The sequence below is a fragment of the Pundamilia nyererei genome, unplaced genomic scaffold (assembly GCF_000239375.1).
Source record: "Pundamilia nyererei isolate P.nyererei 1_Seehausen unplaced genomic scaffold, PunNye1.0 scaffold00265, whole genome shotgun sequence".
In the NCBI taxonomy this organism is placed as follows: Eukaryota; Metazoa; Chordata; class Actinopteri; order Cichliformes; family Cichlidae; genus Pundamilia; species Pundamilia nyererei.
Genome location: NW_005187666.1, coordinates 707612 through 728873, shown reverse-complemented (window position 1 = coordinate 728873; position 21262 = coordinate 707612). Strand labels below are relative to the sequence as shown.

Sequence of the window (21262 nt, the reverse complement as noted above, 5' to 3'; positions counted from 1 at the left end):
ATATTTGCCCAGTTTCAGGAAAACATACACAACTATCTGTCTGGAACAGGTCAGCATCAGCGATGCATTCACTGATGCGGCTACGAGAGCAAGTCTGTATGTTTGTTACAAAATAATATAAATTAAAATGTGTTTGCCTGTAGGCAGAACCTTTTTCCTTTAGCTGTATTGATTTCCTCTCACCATGGTAACAAGTGTATCCGTTAAAAACCTTGTTTTACAGGAGATGCTGTAACTGTGTGGTTGTGCTGGTGTTAATAATCAACCAGGGACATTAAGCTTGTTTACGCAGCACTATTACTACTGACCTTTAAAGCTACGGAAGCAATTTGTCTACAGTAATATGTTCCCGTATTTTTATAAAGTACCACTGTGACCCCGTGTGCCCATATTTATACGCTCACCATATCAATAACAATTTACAGCAGGTTGTGTTTCTGTAGTAATTTCACTTAACATCGACCAGAGTTAGGGTTGTTGTTACAATGGACCAGTGCATTAAGAAAAATCTTAAATAGTGTTATACAAGATTAAACTGCAAATTATGAGATGATAGAAGTCTGTGAAACATTTGATAAATTGACCAAGTTTCTCTCCGTGTAGTTGCAATCATAAAGTTTTACAAATTTCCCTGCAACAGGTAAAATCTAGTAAAACCTGAAATTTGACCAATCTCCCCTTCAAGATTGCGTCCTTATGCACCTCCAGACCACAGTTTCAGCACGGTTGCTAATTCTTGATCCCTCTGTGGACTTGAGGTGGGGTGACTGTGGCTCAGGAAGGGAGAGCATGCCATCTACCTATTGAAAGGTTCTTGGTTTGATCCCTGGCTGCTTCAGTCTGTGTGCCAAAGTATCCTTTGGGAAGACATTGAACCCTGAGTGGCTCCTTGAATATAGGGCTTTGAGTGTTTAAGCAGATTAGAAAAGTGCTACATAAGAGCCATCCCACTTACCATCCCGCTGTGACCACGTAAACTCTTAATGTCCAGGCTTCTGAACCACAACTTTGTCCAGGGTCAGGTTGTCAGTGCAGAGTTTGGCTGTAACAAACTGAGGTGTCTGAAGGATCATTGGTCAGAAACAACCTGAAACCACGCGTGTCATTGTCTGCAACACCAATAATCTTTGCTCAACACCAGCTCAAATCACCAGATGTGGCTCCCTGAAACTTTGACTGGAGCTGAAATTGAAAAAAGAAACTGAGGAATCACTGCACTGTTGTGTGTCTGTGACACACAAGTGTAAGTGGTCAGAACTTCCAGGGAGAGATCTGAAAACATTAGGCACTGCCCAAGGACATGACGTGTAAGAAGACAGGTATGGGTTTTATTTTTGGGTGGAGTCTTTATGATTAAATCTTGTATTAGGGTGCTATGGGTCATTAAATTAAATTAGAGACCATTTTACACAATTTCTGCATCATTCTGACAAATTAACTTAATTTTAGGTGGTTAATTAGGACTGCAACCAACTCATCATTTTCTTGATTCGTTGATTTAGGAAAACATGAAAAATGTTTCTACAAATGTCAGCGTGTCAAATGAACTGTATCATAATATATGAAGCTACTTCGGTTAGGCAGGTCTGTATGCAGGGCACAGGGTGCAAACTAGCAAGCATCAAACTGTGAAAAGTAATAGCAAAGAATGTCCTGTGTCACAAAGTGAGTTCTGTGTTGTAAAGGCATAAAATCACAGAGGCTCGAGTCGTGCTCTTTACTGACAAGTTCAAATGTTCACACGAACCACAATTAGAAAATGATGTCTCATTATCAACAAGTGTGGTTATTATCAGCCCTCTGCTCAGCCCATATCTGCAGCTGAGCAGAGAGAGGGAGACTGAGAATGAGGTGTGTTCCTCCAGTTGAGAGGAAGACAGAAGGAGCGCGACAGAAACACGGGGAAAGAAGTCCTCGCCAGTTGTGTGGTTAATTGGTAGCAGACATAATTAGTGCTAATTAGGATAATAGCCATTCGTCTAGAGATCCATCCACCTAATGGGACTACAACACTCAGCTGCACACACGCACACCAGCACACAAAAGGAGTTGTTGCCATCCGTCCAGTCTCCTTGTGAGAACAATGTGGTCTTGTAGTGTAGCTTTAACGCACGACCTGGTAAGACAGACGAATGCTTGTCCCATGCATGCATGTGAAGAACAGCCTGTATGTGTGCGCGAATGACTAAGAGGCAGACGTAAAGCAGAGGTAGAAAGGAAGCGAGTCATGGAGCTCGTGTAGCTGAACAAACACAGAGTGGAGAAAAGCCTCCTTCCTCTGTTTGCTCAGCATCTAGCCTCATCCCTCTCTTCCTGCTTCCATCTCACCCTTGGCCTGCTCAGCTTTCCTTTCCTGTACCGTTGCCTTTACCCACTTCTCTCTGCCTGTCCCTCCGGCCATGCCAAGGGACATTAAACAAACACAGCCTGTCCCACAGCCCTCTCTCGCTCTCTCTCTTTCTCACACACGCGCACACACACACACACCAATTACTTTCAGACTGAAGGCCCTAGGCTGTGTGTGCTCAAGGATGCTCGATTATGTGTGTGTGGGCATGTGCCTGTGTGTGTATTTTATGGAGGACCTACAGTGGCAGTGGCAGCCAGCCAAGCCAGTGAGTGACCACAGAAAGGTCTTTCTTTCTGTGTCCGTTTGACCGTTTGAAGAAACTGTAAAGGTGATTGAGGATACAAGCCTGTGATTTAGTCACTGCGTTAATTACAAGTCACAGAGCTGCAGAGTGTGTAGGGCGGAAGGTAGTGGAATGTTTTCTGAGTCAGTGAAGGGGCTGTTAAAATCTCTCACAAACACATTAGTGTTCATTACTGTTGTAACCTCTACCATCTTTCTTTCTTTTTTCCCTCTTTCTCATTCTCCCTGTCTTTATTGGTCTCATGTGCAGTCACATGTACAGGCTGTATTTCTTTGAGTGGAAAATGCATTAAGATTTATTAGCATAGTCACCACAGTGACCGAGAATACCTTCAAATTGAGTTTTTTGAGTTATTAATGCAGTGTAGGGTGAAACTTTAATAAAGTTTTGAATGTGGTGGCAGTTGGGTTGTAAAATATATGACTAGGGGTGTTTACATCACATACTTAAATCTACATTTGGTCTGGGACTGTTTAGTTCCTACCAAAAAACGGGTTTGTAGCTGGGGTATTTACTGTTCTTTTAAAGAGCCTAGTGGTCCCACTTTAAAGTAGCTTTGGGTCTCATGTCTACTAATTGGAAGGTCAGTGGTTGGATCTCTAGCTGCTGCACTCTGCATATTGAAGTATGCTTGGGCAAGATGCTGGGCTGTATGGCTCAAATACTTATTTCACTAAATCAATGGTTTCCCCCCACTGTATGTTGCAGTTCATTTACCATCTATCAAATAGAATTGTGGAGAATGTGAGTGGAAAAGCAAAAACCCATTCACATTTTCCTCCTGCCTTTTAGTGAGATTAGCATTTGCAACAGTTGATGTCACTTAAGCAACCACTGTGTATTAAACTCGTTTCATTTTTTTTTTTTACTTCGTCATGTGCCTCTGTGATTCAGAAAGCAAATCCACGGTGTGACTGATCACCTCCTCAGATGAATCAATTGTGCCCTGACATGTTCTCCCCCAGCTTTGATGAGTGTGCTTACTCCTTGAATACACAGCGTTTGTTGTGAGAATTAGTGCCTCTGTTTATATTAGCTTTCATACAACTCTAATATCTTCTCCTAATATTTGCTGGGGCTCTGTTTAGTTCCACTGAGATGGGATGCCTCCAGTGTAAGATACTGTTTCCCTGAGGGTACCACAGCACACAGGGATGCCTCAAGAGACCATAATGTGCTTTGAACTTTGTGAAAAAAATTGTGAAAGGTCCTGAAAGGTGACTCATGCCTCCATAAATCATAAGTCCATAGTACACATATGACTGACCACATCCTTACGTATTTGTTATTTAAAGAACTGAACAGGAACAGATGAGGATTAAAGAGAAATTTGTGGCATGAGGACAACAGTGGAAGGTATTTTGGAAACTAAAGGTAATCTTGCTTTACTAAAAAATACTGTAAGAACCTAACGTGAAGATCAGCCGCTATCGAACTTGTCACCTGACACCTCGTTGTTGAGAGAGACGCTTTGGTGGATGTGGGACAAACAAGTCAACAGGAAAGGTTTTTTTTATGCCTGAGTTCAACTACTATAAAACTGAAGCTACCAATTAAACCTAATGAAGTGCTAATTTATCCAAAACTGTAAGCAAATGCTAATTAGCATTAGAACTGCTTCCCATCATTAAAATGGTGATACCAGCTAAGTTGACAAGGCCGCTAATGCTCCCATTGGCACTCATGAGGAGCTGCTGCTAAAGTTTAAGGAGTCACACCCAGTATCACTGTCAGACAGTTTTCTATTTGAAATCCCATCATTGAACCCATCATATCTCCAGGAATCCTCCCGTTTAAAATGAGTGCTGCACACAGCCGCGTTTTACGTGACAGATGCAGCAGTGATGTCCCGCCGCTTCACCTGCACAAAACACCCAGGGATGAAAACAAGCTCCCTTCCTCTTCTTGTCAGGAAACCAGCGGAGTCAATGTCCTGCAAGGTTTGAGTTTGTGCAACCTGTACATACAATAATTCACTATGATGAAGCTAGCAAAAAACACAAACTCACTAATTTGCTACTGCTCAGGCTCACTATGATGCCTGCTACTGCAAACGAGCACTAAGCAAAAAAAGGCCACTCCCCCCGAAAGTGTTTTTGAAGCACTGCTTAAAATGCACACTTTTTGATCTGAATTTCAGCCTTTATGTCAAGCGAAAAAAGAGTAACTTTTAAAATATTAATTTCTAAGAAATATTATATATGAATAGAGAAAAAAAATTTAACCTGCAAGTTGCTCTTGAATGTCTTCACATAATTTAGGCCACATAATTTGTAAGGGTCCTGTAGGAGGTGGCTCGCATGCAGGTCTGACTGTGTGGCTCTGGGTGTACCCTACGGGTGCCTTTTAATAAATGTGAACGTTAGCCTTTTATCATTTTAATGTAGTCCAAAATGGTTTGGCTTTGATTTAAATTGAGATAGACTAAATCCAGGCCTTCTAAATAGTTGATGCACATTTCTAATGCATCAGCAGCCGCCTTCCATTATTTCTTTCCATTTGGTTCAGTTCCAACAAGCTTATTATAGAGATGTGGAGTTGTTTTGTAAATGCTTTGTTTTCCCCTTGATTACGAGATACAGGAGTAGCAGACATTTAATGTTTTAAGTGTTTGGGGGAATTTATTTAGAACGACTTTAGAGCAACTGCCAAAGCGTACGTAATGGGTCTTGTTGCATGCATGCCCGTCTTCTTGTTGAACACAGCTGGATCACCCTGTTATCTTTGAGTAACTGAAGTGTTAGATCCAATAAGAGGCTTGTAATATCATATAAAGTCACAGTTTTTACTTTGTTAAAACAGATATCTTAGGGGTATATACACATATGCATATGTATAGTATATAAATAGCTTTTAGCTACATATGTGTTTTGTCATGGTCCCTGAGGTCTTGGATCCTCGTTTTAGATTTTTTTTATTTATGAGTTGTGTTTTCTTTTAGTTTTGAAAAGGATTCATGTTTAAGTTTCTCCTTTGAGAGTTCATGATTCCTTTTGATGCTTGTGTTTCTGTATACACATTCCCTTTCATATGAATCACATTTTCATCCATTTCCCTCTGTGTTTCTTATTTAACCCTATCATGCCTTCTTCCATGTTAAGTTACGGGTTTTCCTCCCATTTTATTTTGATAGGCTTTGTCTCTAGTGCTTTGCATTTTTTTTACTCCCTCGTCTCATTGTCTCTGAGTAGTTTCAGCTGTGTTCCCCACCTCTTTCTATCTTATGCATATGAGTCTCTCCTTGTGATTTATCATGTCATTTTTGTTACTGTGTATCCTTTTTTTCTGCTTCCTAGTCTCCTAAGCATGTTCTAGTTGTTTGGACTCCTTCTTGTCTTTTGGATTTTGGACTAACTGATTTGATGGATCAAGAAGTATTAAAACGTCTTCCTCACAGCGTTTCATGACATGTTTGGTTAATCGGGTTAGGTTAAGCTGTGATTCTAAAATGGCCATAGGTGTGAACATCAGTGTAAATGGTCGTCTGTCTCTGTGTTAGCCCTGCGACAGGCCGGCGACCTGTCCTGGATTTACCCCGCCTCTTGCCCAATGGCAGTTGGGATAAACTCCTGCCCCCTGACCCTGAATTGGATGTCGAAGAACAAGGATGGATGGTTTCATACTTTGATTTTTACCATGTTTGTCTTTAATCTGAATTTAAACAGGCTTTAGAAAAGTCAAAATCAGAAACTGCAATTTCTTTTCTGTTATGACGTTGTGTTTGAAAGACCTGTCGGTCATAAATTCAGATATCTGTTTTGAATGTTGATGGAATAGCTTCTTTTTCCACTGAGCACATTATGACAGTTTGAGTGTGATTTGGCGACTTTAACGCTTCACTTTACCGCTGTGGCAGAGAAATAAATGTGTGTTTACTTGTTGAGTTTCACATAGATAAAGTCTGACTTTTTAAACAAGAAAAATAATATATCTATATTCAACCTGTAGGTTTCCCCCTTGTTGTCATAATCTGAAACTTAAGCAAAGGTTTCTTTTTTTAGGAAACTTTTGAACCATTCCATTTGAGCAAAAGGATTAAAGTGTGTTCAGCAAATATACTGTAAAACAAATCTCCAACCCCAGGCTGTGGTGACAATAGGTTCATTTAAGCTGTGCATTGGAAATCACTAAAGCACTCACTGTCAAGCTGCTGGAAACAGAATGTCAAGAACTACTGGCAGTGGTCCAGTTCTCTGTCTTAACTCAGTTAATCCCATTAAAAAACAAACTCAAAACAGATCTGTCATATTGTGCGTAACTGCTGTAGGAAAGTTTAGTTGTCTTGTTTCTTTTCTCATTTCACCATCTGGATCATTCCTAACTTTCTCGCTTGCTACACTTACATTACCATCATTTACAGCGTCTTATACTATCCTAGACTTTCTGCCTATCTTTGGGCCCAATTTGCCCCAAAGCATCACAACAGGAGCTGGCTGCCAGGCACTGCATGAAAAGTAGTTAACTACCAGTTTTGTGTTCACTCTGAGTCTCTGTGCATTCGAGCTGTGTTGAAGAATAATGGTGGTCATACTAAATATTCCTTTCAAACTAAGTGTGCTCTGTTTTTGCCTTGTATACTCTTCTATTTCCATGTATGCTAGCACATGTTTTAGTAAAGCACTGCATTTAAAAACATTGCAAGAGTTTGGCTCCTTGGAAGCAAAATATAATGAATTGAGAGGTGGGTCAAGACTTTTTCATAATACTGTATGTTTTGAGACAAAATCCCCCAAATAACACTTTTACTAATTAGGATGTCATTATGCCAGGATTGTTTATTGGCTTTAGTTCTTATGTCAGCTTTTATTTCAAGTTGTGCAGACAAAGAAAAACACAAGCCAAAAATAAATGCTGTCGTAGCGTATATTGGATGAATATGGTACAGAAGCTTTCCCCTCCTCTATAGATTCAAAACAGTGCACTCGGTGGAGCTGGGTTTTATTGTTACCAATTACTTTGGGATAGAGAACAACACCACAACTCAATTTGACAGGCAATTCTGAGGGCAGGAATGCTTAAAAAATCTGAATACTTCACCCCAAAGTAAAGTGTGTAGCAACAAAATCCCCAGCTAAAAAGACAAGTAGAAAAATTTATACAGGCGCACATAAGGTTGCCCTCAGCATACACGAACCTGTGTACGTTAACTATCAATCAGTCTCACAGAGAACATATTCATGTGTCCGCTGACTTGAACACCAGAGTAAATATTCAGTTCAAACGGCTGAGAGGCACAGTGAATGGTCCCAACTGTGCGCCTGCCTGTTTGAGTAGGTGTGTGTATGTATGAGGTGTAATATGTGGGTGGCTGGCTGGCACTAGCTTTGCAGACAAAGCTGCCAAAAAACCCTACCTGCTGTCTGGACTCGGTTTACAGTGTAGTGTCCTCCTCCTTCTGCACTGCTGCCACACTTCTCCACACAAGGCTGCTGTGTGTCAGAAGCATTGTGGTTTAAGAAGGTGGCACGCTGCTTATCAGGGATAGAGGAGGAGGGCAGGCGACTCAGTCCATGGACCTGGCACACATGCTCACACACAGATCAAAAATACACACATTCACGCACTCGCTCACTCATCCCCTGGCCTGCGACGTGTGTGCTAATTAGCTCTTGGCACAGTTTGGTGTGTGTGCGTGTGTGTGTGTGTGTGTGTGTGTGTGTGTGTGTGTAAAGCAGCCAGTGTTGCATTGCGGTCACCCATGAGTGTTTATTAAGTCTTGGGGCAGTACACTTAAATGAAAGACCAATCTGGCACGGCGCTTCGGTTCAGAGAAGTCAGAGGAGAGAGAGGGGAGGGTAAAGCAGGACAGTTATATGAAGTGATTGGGGGGGGGGAATCTCTCTGTGAGAGAGACAGCCAGAAATAAAATACAAAGAAAATTGAAAGAAACCAAGAGAGAAATGTGCAGATTGTAATCTGAGTGAGAATGGAAATGGGATTTGAAGGAATGAGTCACAGAGGTTGTTATTTATTTATTTATTTTATTGTGTGTGTGTGTGTGTGTGTGTGTGTGTGTGTGTGTGTGTGTGTGTGTGTGTGTGTGTGTGTGTGTGTGTGTGTGTGCGTGTGGAGTGGGGGTACAAAGAGAAAAAAAATGATGGGATGCTGTGATTCAGAAAGGAAAGAAGATGGGATGTAGCTGATTGCTGTATTTAATTTTTTCTGCCTTGGGAAAAACTGTCTCTCTCTCACAGACATAAGCATGCAGAGTCATGCACAGTTTTACAACTGGGTTTGTGTTTAATTAAAATCCCGAACAATTTTGTCCAGTTTAATTAAATGCAGACCTAAAAGAGAGCCGAAAGTCACATGTCATAATAAATCTGAACGTATATATTCAGAATAAGGGGTCACTCCTAAACTTCTACATATCTATCTGTATGCTGGTGCATGTTTCTGACTGTATTGTCACTCTTAAGATGAGGCTGTGTAGCCACCCTCCAGGTATTGGGAACTAGCACTGACATTTTATTATTTTTTTGAATTATGGTCCTCTAATTTCTGTCGCCTGACTTCTTATTCTTATTGGCATTTCATTTTGTACTTCGTTTTTTCTTCTTTTTATGATATGAATTTTCCATGCGGCGATGTAATGAGAAATGGAAGTCCTGCCAATTTGGATTAAATGGAACAAGCCGTCAGCCAATGTTATGGCATACAGCTTCACATGTAAATAGTACATATGATGGCATTTGTGAATGGGAAACAAAAGATACTCCATAAAGAAATTCTTTTAACTCAACAAATGCTTAGATCTTAATTGGTCTAAATTCAGCTCCGACGCCCACTGAGCGTCTTTGTCTTTGTTAAATTGGTGAATTTAGATTCCCTCGAACCTCCCAGGCTCTCTCCTACCTCAGACACTGTAGGCGAGTAGAAGCCAGCCCTCTCTGTCTATTAATCAGCATGTGCTGGGTAAAACAGATGTGATGAAATGGGCGGGTCAGTGCACTTAATGAGCTTAACAGCTATAAATTACATTATGGAGCTAGGTGAAGATGCAGAATTCATTCCTGCGTTGAAATAAGTGAGAAAGAAGAGAAGAAAGGTTTGGTTAAAGCCTCCTTTTTTTCAGTGAGTGATATGCACACAAAATCCAACCGGCACACATTGACATACGCTCACACAAATAAAGTGTCAGTGTCGGGGTTGAGGCTCTGGCTCTTGAAGTTGTTCTCCTGGGAAATCACGCTGAATAAATTTAGACCTGAGGAATTCTGCCTCGGTTTGAGTGTGTTTGTCGGAGAATCGTCGAACAACTCCATGTGATCCCATGACTCACCACTCCTTTCAATAAATATTTCAGTTAGCAGTTCCTATATTTCTTTCTTGCACATTCAAGCACTTCTTTGTACTTCATCACTGGATATACGATAAAGAAACTCCCCCCCCCCCTGTCCCTTTTGAGATAAGACAGAAGGGAAGAAAGCTGGGAAAGGCACAAAGTAAATAGCCTTAGGGCAGATTTGATCCCAGGGCTCTGCAATAGCTTTATGGCTTATGGGGTTGCCTGCTCAACCTGGTGAGCTACACCAGCACCTCCATGTTTAAATGTTAATGAGTGCATGAACACAGCCATCTTTAAGGCCCCGGTCACACAGGCCTAGAGACAGGTTGGCAACCCCCTGGCCCCACCACTAGTTGCTAGAGAAAAATGAGTACTCCCCAACATTTATGCTAGTGGTTGCTGGTAGTCGCTGTGAAACTGAAACACGAACACAACATCTGCTCTCTGAGAAGTAGTAAAACTGTGATAAGTTCAATGCATGCCAGGAACAGAGACCATTCATCTTCAAAGTAGAAGGTGTGTCTTTTGAAACATGTTGGTTTCAGTAGTAAGGCACAACATTTACTTTCAAGGTGAATGGGCTTCCTTTCTGGTTTGCTAGTAACCAAAGCAATCACCCAAAGCAATCACAAGGAGGTTTTTGGTCTTTCCAACAGAGTTCACATAGCAACAGCAAGAAGCCTCCAACAACCACTAACCAGCTGGTCAGGGAATACACATTTTTCCCTAGTGATTGGTGGTTGCCATAGGGTTGCCAGCTGGTTGTTACGCCTGTGTTATTGAGGACTAAGCTGTGAATCCTGATAATCACACTGTTTGTGTTTCATCTGCTATTTAATACGTAGCAGCATAGTGAATTAATGATGCTGAATGTTTCCTTATCAAGCGGCAACATCTTCGGTCTTCTTTTAGTTCGCTGGCAAAGACCACTACAGTGTGCTTTCAATCAACTTGTGCAAATCAAGTTACACTTTTCAGATTTTTACAGCATCAAATGATGAGTCAATTAGGCAATTACTCCTCAGTGTGAGACGAGAAGTGTTCAGTTTTTCACAATTGCTTAAATGCGTCTCTTGAACCTTTTGCTATTTTCTGAAAACGAAAATCCAATTTCCAAAGTACTTACTCAAAACTTGCTCAGTCATAATAACCCTACTGTGCAGTCATTACACACTTCAAGAAGTTGAAAACACAATGTTCAGAACATGTAACTCAAGTCTTTCCAACCCCATGTGGTGTTTTTGAAGCTCTTTTAGAAAAAAGGAAGTAATTCTACCAAATTGTGTTGTTCTTGAGCCACTTTGTAGTTGCCTTCTTCCTCAGTTCAGCTGTATTTGACCAGTAGAAACTGGTCTCCGATAACCTCAGGGGGAAGAAGTTGAACACAATTACGCCACACCTGTTGTTGTTTGAGTGCAACTGTGCAAAGTTATCAATGTGATGTAATGTAACCTATTTATGTGAGTTCAGAGTGAACAGGCTGCACAGAGAGTTGAGGGCAGACGCTGTACCACCAGTGATAGAAGCAATCTGAGAGGCAGAGGAGGAACGTTGTGTGTAGGAGGTGCTGGATGAGGACAAGGAGGAGAAAAGCACGGCTGAGAAGAGTAATTTCAGATGAAATTTAGTTATTGTGATAGATCACGTTTGAGTTCATGGAACGGGAAGCAGGACAGAAAATTATATGTGGCCCCCAGTGGAAAAAACAGGTAACATCTGTGATTTCCCAATAGCACGAGGCAGGGGGCTTTTTTATGTCAGCATGGACGTTTAGAACAAAGCTTTCAAAACATGTCAGTTTTGAAAGAATCAATGTGAGCCTTTCTACCATTCACCAGATCCTGGGTGCAGATAAAGCAAGTGTACAGAGTATCCTTTAAGGCACGATCAGAGATCAGGCCAGTGTGGGTTCCCTCTGGATTGATATAGCACAGAGATGTGAAGCTGGTGCCGAAGGAATCACTTGTAGACTTGGAGTTACATTTACAGAGTGTTTTAATATGCATTTCACTTGCATTATACAGTGGGTGAAATCATTATGTGATCCCCTGATGAATTTTGGAAGTTTTCTTGCTTCCAAAGATACGGAAAACCTCTAATTTTTATGGTAGTTTCATTTTAATGGGGAGAGAGAGGGAGAAAGAACATCAATCACAAATCCAGAAAAAAACACATTACATGAATGTTATAAATTGATTTGCATGTCACTAAGTGGAATAGGCATAGCGGTAAGATGTTCCTTGTAGTTGGTCAACAGGTTAGGAGGGATTTTGGCTCACTCATCTTTACAGAAAGTCACAGGAATGACTCGGAGGTGTAGCTCTCTCCACAGATTATTTATAGGATTGAAGTCGGGAGACTGGCTAGGCCACTCCGTGATCTCAATGTGCTTCTTCTTTAGCCACTCCTGTGTTACTTTTGCTGCATGTTTTGGGTCACTGTCATGCTGGAAGACCACTGAAGATGGGTCTTCAGTGGTCTGGCTGAGCGAAGGAGTTTCATGTCCAACATTTTACGATACAACTTCACCATTTGCTGGTGAAGTCGTGTTGTAGCATTAGCAGAAAAACAAAAGTGTAACGTTTCCACCTCCGTGCTTGACTGTGGGGTGGTGTTATTTGGGCCATACTCAGGATTTCTCTCCCTCCAAACACAGTGGGTTGAGTTGATGCCAAAGAGCTCAATTTTGGTTTCATCTGCCCTAAGCACTTTCTCCCAAGCCCTCTCTAAATCATTTAGATGTTCACTGGCAAACTTAAGAAGGAGCTGCCTTCTTGAGCTGGGGGACCCTGCTGCAAGATTTCAATCCATTATGTCATTGCATGTTACCAATGGCGTTCTTGGTGACTGTGCCAACTGCCTTCAGATCATTAACAAGCTCCTCCTGTGTAGTTTTGGGTCGATCCACCAACTTCCTCATGATCATCCTCACTTCCATGTGAGGTGATTGATTTTAAATTTCTTCCATTTCCGAATAATCGCACCAGCAGTTGTCACCTTCTTTCTCTAAGCTTCTCGATGATGTTCTTGTAGCTCATTCCAGCCTCGTGCAAGTCTACAAATATTGTCCCTGATGTCCTTGATGACAGCTCCTCGGTCTTGCCCATGATGGTGGAGATGTTGGAATTTTATTGCTTGTAGCGCTTAACAGTTTTCAATATTCAATTTATTTTACAGAAAAAGAATTTGTGTGGTTTTTGTAGAAATGCATTTATTTTATGAAGTTTGGTTTTCTCTGGTGCTACATGCCCATTTTTGATGTAGTTTGCAAAAACTGCTCTGTAGTGTTTTTATTTAACACTCGCTGTGTGTAGGGCTGGGCGATATGACCCAAAATTCATATCTCGATATTTTTTAGCTGGATGGCGATATAAGATATATATCTCGATTTTTTTTTTAAAGCCCAAGTTTAGAACAAAAAGAGAGTTCTTAGTCACACTGTGTCCCAGATGTCACACGGGCACTTTTATTTACATACAGCGTAGATGTACATGAAGAAATTACTTAAAAATAAATTATCAGCATTTATTAAATAATCATGGTCCATAAATAAAAGAAAACAATGTTGTTTTTGTGCATAACAAAAAGCTCACAATTGTGCAGTCAAAATGTAAACTAATAGACGCTGAGCATAATAAGAGACAGATTTCACAGCTGCACCACGTCTCTGAACAGGTGCCATTTGTGGTCCTTATACACACACAGTACGGTAATATTACCTTGAAGCACAGTAGGTATCACTCCGCGAGGCTCCTCCCCGGTAGCCGTAATCCTCCGACAATCCATCAAGCGGTGCAGCTCCGTAGCTTAGCAAAGTCATATTAAAACATTTTTGGACAGATTGATGAGCGCTGTGTACCACATAAAATCGGTTTGCGGTCAGTAAGCACAACCAGAATTCATACATAAGGCGCACTGTCGAGAAAATGAAAGGATTTTAGGCCGTGCAGCTCCTCCGGGCTGCATGTCGTTAGCGCAGTTAGCTCGTTAGCGTGGTTAGCTCGCTAACACGTTGACGCCGTCCAGCCCCACGCACGGGACGATCCGCGGTAACTCGCTAACGGAGATTTTCCGCTTTCATCTCGTCATTGCCTGCAGGTGAAGCTATGGGGGAGGGGGAGTTGTGTTCAGTGAAGTAGAGGCGAGGCCGAGTAACGTTGCATAGAGACAAAAGTGGACGAAAGAGAGGCAAACCTGCGGCTCCACAAGTATAATTATAACGTAACATAAGCTATATCGATATAAACGATATTGTCACATCTTATATCTCGTATGAAAATATATCGATATTTTTAAAAAACTCGATATATCGCCCAGCCCTAGCTGTGTGTATGATCTTTAAACATGTTTGAGCACGATAAAGCAGTTTGGGGGGAGATTATGTTTGATTTTGCCTGAGGAGTGAGTGGTTTTATGTATTTAGTTTCAAAATTGGGTTTTGTGTTTACAGTTTGGAGAAAGAAGATGGAAGGTTTCAAGAGGTGTGCTTTTGGTAGTTATGAGAGGCACTTATATTTGTGTTTATTTCCCTCTTTGGCTCTCATATAGTATCGATTTAGGTTGTCATAAGTGGCATGTTTTGTTTTGTGTTCCAGTTGGCAATGTGCCGATTGAGTTTTGGGCACATTCACTGCTGCCAGTTCAGCACTGCTGAACAATGGCCACAGAGAAATACACATATCTTACAAACACACAGACAGAGGCTAATTTTCACATGTAAGCACTGCCCTTCTTCTTATACATAAAGTATTCAAGCAACCAGTGTTCACAGTTATAGCTTCTTTTGTTTTTCTACTGTTTTTTAAATGCAGTGAAGTATTTGTTGAGCACAGGCTCTACAGAAACAAGCTGACTGTTTAATAACAACAGACAGTCATCTAACTTTACTGCGCTCTATTCTTGCTTTGATCTTATTGATTTCATTTCATTGTCGGGCTCTCTGAATATTAGTTATAATAAGTTTCCATCCTCTGACATGCTGAAAACACCAGTAGCATCACTAAAAACTTCATCCTGTGTTTCCTGCCTGGCGGCATCTGTTGCCAGACAGACGAGTTCAAACGCCTTCGAAATCTGAGTGCAACAAAAATATTTTCTGTTAGCATCTCTCCCACAACATCACCCTCCAAAGTCAGTTCTTCCCATTATGATCTCCTGAAAGTCAACGGCAACGCAAAATCTCTTTGAGTCTCTGTGTGCTCAAGTACGAACACTTTTAGATTTTGCGTGCTTGTGATCGTGTGTGCTTGTGTACCAGCACGTTCCATGTTTGTGGCATATTGATTGCCACTGCTATGCGGGGAAATGAGGATGGATCAGTATGAAGAAGGAGGAACAGAAGACAATACACAAACAGTGAGAGTGGCAAAAAGAATGAAAGATACACAAAATGAGCTACATATCAGTCTGAGACAGGAGGAGAGATTTATTTAAGCTCTCTGAATCCTCTTTCCTTTCTGATGCTTGTATTCAATGTTTCCCTCCCCCATTATGAATTCCAAATGATCCATGTACCAAATACTCTTCTCTTGACAGAGTCTTAGTTTGAGCAGTGTTCCCGTCTGAGACGGAGCAGTGCTGGAAGGAGGCATGTTTTGCTTTGGGAGTGCATTGTTTTGTTTTCTAAACTCTTCTTCTCTGTGTGTCTTGTTTGTTCTCTTGCAGAACAATCACTTTGGACAATCAGCTGGTTGTCTTGGCAACCGCCGCAACGGACGCCGGACGTTATCATGTAGAGGCGGTGAACGCGCTGACCGGCGAGACTGTGACGAGTCCTGCTGTCTACCTGAGCATCTCAGGTAAAAATAAATAAAAAACGTGTTAAATTGGTATTTACTAACAGTGCAAACAGCCCATCTGGTAAACACTATGCTCAGTATTAGCATTAGTTTGGTTTACAGTCAAACCATCCAGCATATTTCTGTCCCTCAAATATTTTTCTGTTGGGGTGGGGCTTCATTAGGTTTTCTGTGGTCTTCTGTGGTTGTTGTGTGAATAAATCTGAATCCCTTTTACAGAACATAACTCCCTTTGATTGATAGAGAAGACAGTTTTGAGTGTCGGGCTAATTACTAAACCTGAAAATGAGCTGCAAAAGACATAAAGAGATGATTAAAAACATATCTGACACATCACAGAAACAACATACTTGTGCACACATTATTTGCAAACTAAAATGCTGGAGGTCTTGGCTCATCATTAAGTAGAGATGCTTGAATTATTGATTTGATTATTAAAATCTCAAATTAGAGATTCCAGCAACCAAAAATTACCATAATGCAGCCGGCAGGAGTTTTATTAGAGAAGCATCACCACTCACATGGTGAAGCTCAACAACAAATAAACTCGGCATCACAGAGTGATTTTTTAATGTCTTACATCTAGTAGGGAGGAACCAGCTTGTAGAGAGATCAGGAACCAATAATAGATCTCTGTTTTGGCCTTTGCCATATCAACAAGCAAGTGAGACATAATTTGATAAGATATTTGATGCACTTAAAGCTTTGAAAATTTAGAGTGTTGCCAGTTTCTGGTCCGAAAGGAAATCTGTCTCAGTCACATAAAGTGTGTACTACACTCACCAGCCACTTTGTTGTTCAACCGCTCATTAATGCAAATATCTATTTAGCCAACCACAACACTAATTCAGTGCATTTAGGCATGTAGTCATGGTGTAGATAACCTGCTGAAGCACGAATGGAGCATCAGAACGGTGAAGAAACGTGAGTTAACTGACTTTGAATGTTGGTGCCAGATTGGCTGGTCTCAGAATTTCAGGAACTGCTGATCTACTGGGACTGACAGAGAAAAGACTTAAACTATTAATTGAGCAGAATTTCTCTGGGTTAATGTCAGAAGTTAAAGACGGACAGCCAGACTGCTTCAAGCTGATAGGAAAGCAACAATAACTCAAATAACCACTTGTTACAACCAATGTATGCAGAAGAGCATCTCTGAATGCACAAGATGCAAACCTTGAAGCAGATTGGTTACTGCAGTAGCTAATAACAGGAACTGAGGAAAGTGAGGCTAAATGTGGGATGAGCAATACTGGACAACAGAAAAGTAGAAATTTTTTGCTCATTTCATGAGTCTCAATTTGTCTTGTGATTGTTGTTTAATAGGTTAATAACTTGATGTAAACAACGTGAAAATATGGATCCATTTTGCCTTGTTTCAACAGTTCTGGCTGGTGGCGTGGGTGAAATCTTTTTGGCACACTTTGTCCCCTTAGTACCAACTAGATCATTTAAACACCACAGCCTGAGTACTGTTGAGGACCCCTTATGCCTTATGACCACAGTGTACCCATTGTCTGATGGCTGCTTCCAGCAGAATCACGCTCCATGTCAACTCAAACTGGTTTCTTGAACATAACAATAAGTTCACTGTACAGAAATGGCCTCCACACTCACCAGATAGTGTTTCAGATCAGTCCAGTAGAGCATCTTTGGGATGTAGTGAAACAGGAGATTCACATCATGGATGTGCAGCCAACTAATCTGAAGCAACTGTGTGATGCTGTTATGTCAATATGGACCAAAATCTCCAAAGACCAAAGGTTCCAGCAACTTGTTGAGTCTATGTCAGGAACAGTTACGGCAGAACAAGGTCGAACCCAGTACTAGTGAGGTGTACCTAATAAAGTGTCTGGTGAGTGACTTTAAAGAAACATGCATTGGCTTTGGGTCTTTAGATGACATGTAATGTGTACGGGTTCCCATACCTCCCTATCCATGATCTTCCTACTTTAAATGCTTTTTCCTCCCCTTGGTTGATGTTCATGTGTGTGTTTCCTTGAAACATGAGAAGTAGGGCTGGGCGATATATCGAGTTTTTTAAAAATATCGATATATTTTCATACGAGATATAAGATGTGACAATATCGTTTATATCGATATAGCTTATGTTACGTTATAATTATACTTGTGGAGCCGCAGGTTTGCCTCTCTTTCGTCCACTTTTGTCTCTATGCAACGTTACTCACAACACAACTCCCCCTCCCCCATAGCTTCATCTGCAGGCAATGACAAGATGAAAGCGGAAAATCTCCGTTAGCGAGTTACCGCGGATCGTCCCGTGCGTGGGGCTGGACGGCGTCAACGTGTTAGCGAGCTAACCACGCTAACGAGCTAACCGCGCTAACGACATGCAGCCCGGAGGAGCTGCACGGCCTAAAATCCTTTCATTTTCTCAAAACTCGACAGTGCGCCTTATGTATGAATTCTGGTTGTGCTTACTGACCGCGAACCGATTTTATGTGGTACACAGCGCTCAGCAATCTGTCAAAAATGTTTTAATATGACTTTGCTAACCTACGGAGCTGCACCGCTTGATGGATTGTCGGAGGATTACGGCTACCGGGGAGGAGCCTCGCGGAGTGATACGTACTGTGCTTCAACGTGATATTACCGTACTGTGTGTGTATAAGGACCACAAATGGCACCTGTTCACAGACGTGGTGCAGCTGTGAAATCTGTCTCTTTGTTATTATGCTCAGCGTCTATTAGTTTACATTTTGACTGCACAATTGTGAGCTTTTTGTTATGCACAAAAACAACATTGTTTTCTTTTATTTATGGACCATGATTATTTAATAAATGCTGATAATTTATTTTTAAGTAATTTCTTCATGTACATCTACGCTGTATGTAAATAAAAGTGCCTGTGTGACATCTGGGACACAGTGTGACTAAGAACTCTCTTTTTGTTCTTAACTTATGGCTTTAAAAAAAAAAATCGAGATATATATCTTATATCGCCATCCAGCTAAAAAATATCGAGATATGAATTTTGGGTCATATCGCCCAGCCCTAATGAGAAGTGTTAGTTGTGTTGTATACTCTACTGTACTATGCTTTCTGAGCTTTGTGCTTCCTGTCAAAAAACTTGACTGTCAAAAACTACAAGAGTTAGATCTTTGTGGTTGATCCAGTCATTTCATTGAGTCTGCAAGCTTTGAATGTGCTTTTACTTGTAAAAACAGCATGCACTTATTGCGTGTTGTTCACTGTTGTGAATGACAAGCAGCTCTTTGTTCATTTCTCCGGAAACAGGCTTCAGTCAGAAGAACTGCAAAGTTTGATGGATTTTAGCCTCTTTGTGTGTTCCCGTCTCTGTCATGGCCTTTATCGCTGAATCACTTTATTGCTGTATGCCTCTCTCTCTATCTCTTCTCCTTGGAGGCCGGAGGATTGACTCTACTGTCTAACAGTCCTTCACTTGAAGTGTTCACCATGGTTAAATGAAAGCGAGAGGGAGGGAGGGAGCCCTCTGTCCCTCGTGGCTGTATAGAGTTTTAATTAGATTCTCTTTACAGGGTTGTATCCTTTGGCATCCTTTGTCACAACTGCGCGCACACGCACGCACGCACGCACACATACACGCACACGCACACACACACACACACACACACACACACACACACACACACACACACACAATCAAATAAATTTAGGCACAGTACCTTGTTACAGCTGTCAGTGTGAAGTGCTCCCGTGGGCGTTTTTAGAAATAGTAAGGGTATAGTTAGGTTTCACTGATCAGTCTTCGGCCATAACAGCTATGCATGCATGGTTGTGTGTGTGTGCGTGTGTGTTTGTGTGTTTCTGTTGAAAACTGTGTTTTCTACAATAAACATTTTCTGGGTAAATGCCTTTTTCTATATAAAAGCATATTTCAGTTATTTGTTATTGAGACAGGGAAGAAATAGAAGATCATGGAATTTGATAAAAACAGGGACAAACCAAAGAGGTAAAATGTTGCAAATCGTGCAGGGTGTGAAAAAGAGAGCGTGAGCAAGGAAACATGGAAACACCAGATCTTTATTCATGTATTTGCTTTTTCTCAGGGCTGTTTTTTGACATTAAGCATCACATTGATCACTTGGTTGGTTTTGGAAATAGAAAAGGTGTTAAGCATAGCTTTGAACACTATGTAGCTATTGAATGCACACAGATGCCACTGATTATAGCCACAGAGAGAAGGAGACTGGGCCTGTTAATGACACAGATGAGTCGAGGGTTGTTGTCAGGAAATTTGAAGGAGAAAAAAGATCAATTTAAGTCAATAAAGTGTTTAACACTTAACCTAGTTAACTGACACGAGAACATGTGAATGAACTCTCGCAAATGGTGTTTTCGTTCATGTCTTCCACCACTTTGTTCTTATTTTCCCACCTCTTCCTTTACATTTCCTGTTCTGTCGCTTCCCTTCATTTCCTGTCACCCCCTCTCTTCTCTTCTCTTTCCATTAGGCAGCCTGTAGAGGATCTGAAGGCAGAAGTTCATAGCTGTCAGTCATATTTCTAAAAATGTTGTCTTTCTCTTCATAAATTCAGCAGAATAAATGAGGTACCTATTTTCTATTCTCCCCTTTCTTTCTTTGATTCAAGCATTGTGCTCAACAGACAAGAACGAGGGAGAAAAAGGACTGGTAGAGACAGAAAGACTTAATGAAGTGAGACGTGGGTGTAGACTGAGGATATGACCAACAACCTGTTCATGTCAGGACTGCTGTTGATGAAAGTGTGTGCCCTGCACTCACACACGTACACAGACACACACACACACACAGACACAAGAACAGGCATGAAAAGTTAAGATATTGTCACATTCGTAAAACCTTTCTGTCACATTCATGCTGTGGCACGACCAACACTCAAATTCTTTTTGCTAATCCGCAAAGCCTGCAAGGGCCGAGGAAAGTGTCAGACAACCAGCTGCATGCCCTACCTACTTGACAGATCCATTATCTGCATGTCCCTGACCACTGTCCTGTAAGTGTGGCCTAGACTGCTGAAAATAAAAAGCAGTAACTGTCATCCGTGGTCGAGCTGGAACAGCCACAATTGATAGCAGCTCAACAGCTTGGTGAGAGGTCAGACACTGTAATCACTGGAAGTACAGCCTGCCTCTAAAATAAACAGCTCCTGGAGCTTTTTATCGCCGCCGACAACATATGGTGTTAGAGACGACATTTTCAGTCAGTTATCGCCGTGGACTGAACTTGACAGATTGACAGAGGTTGAATTTCACAAAGGAGCGCGTGGCACGTCAATATCCATTCAGTACAGCACATTCTCATCTCTACAGTCACTCCAGGGAGGCGGGGTCAGGCTCTATTGAGTGGCTTTGCTTTATTATTTACAACGTACACACGCTTGATTCATTGTGTACTTGTGTATGTTTGCATTAGGGAGAACATGAACACTAATGGCCTCAGGGCATCTCTGTTAGAGGCAGGAGATCAGCGTTCCTACTTCAATTATTTGAGCTTCATGCATACCTGCAGTCATCACTACCTGTCGCTTTCTGTTTAA

The 21262-nt window shown here is 41.4% G+C and overlaps 1 protein-coding gene across 1 annotated transcript in view; it reads left to right on the top strand.

The window, feature by feature from the left end:
• The window catches only part of LOC102198766 (protein sidekick-1-like), a 173933-nt gene that overhangs the window by 26420 nt on the left and 126251 nt on the right, over positions 1-21262 (top strand). Inside the window, exon 3 of the mRNA XM_005750208.2 lies at positions 15607-15740. Coding sequence (XP_005750265.1) covers positions 15607-15740 — 134 coding nt within the window. The remainder of the gene's footprint in view (positions 1-15606; positions 15741-21262) is intronic.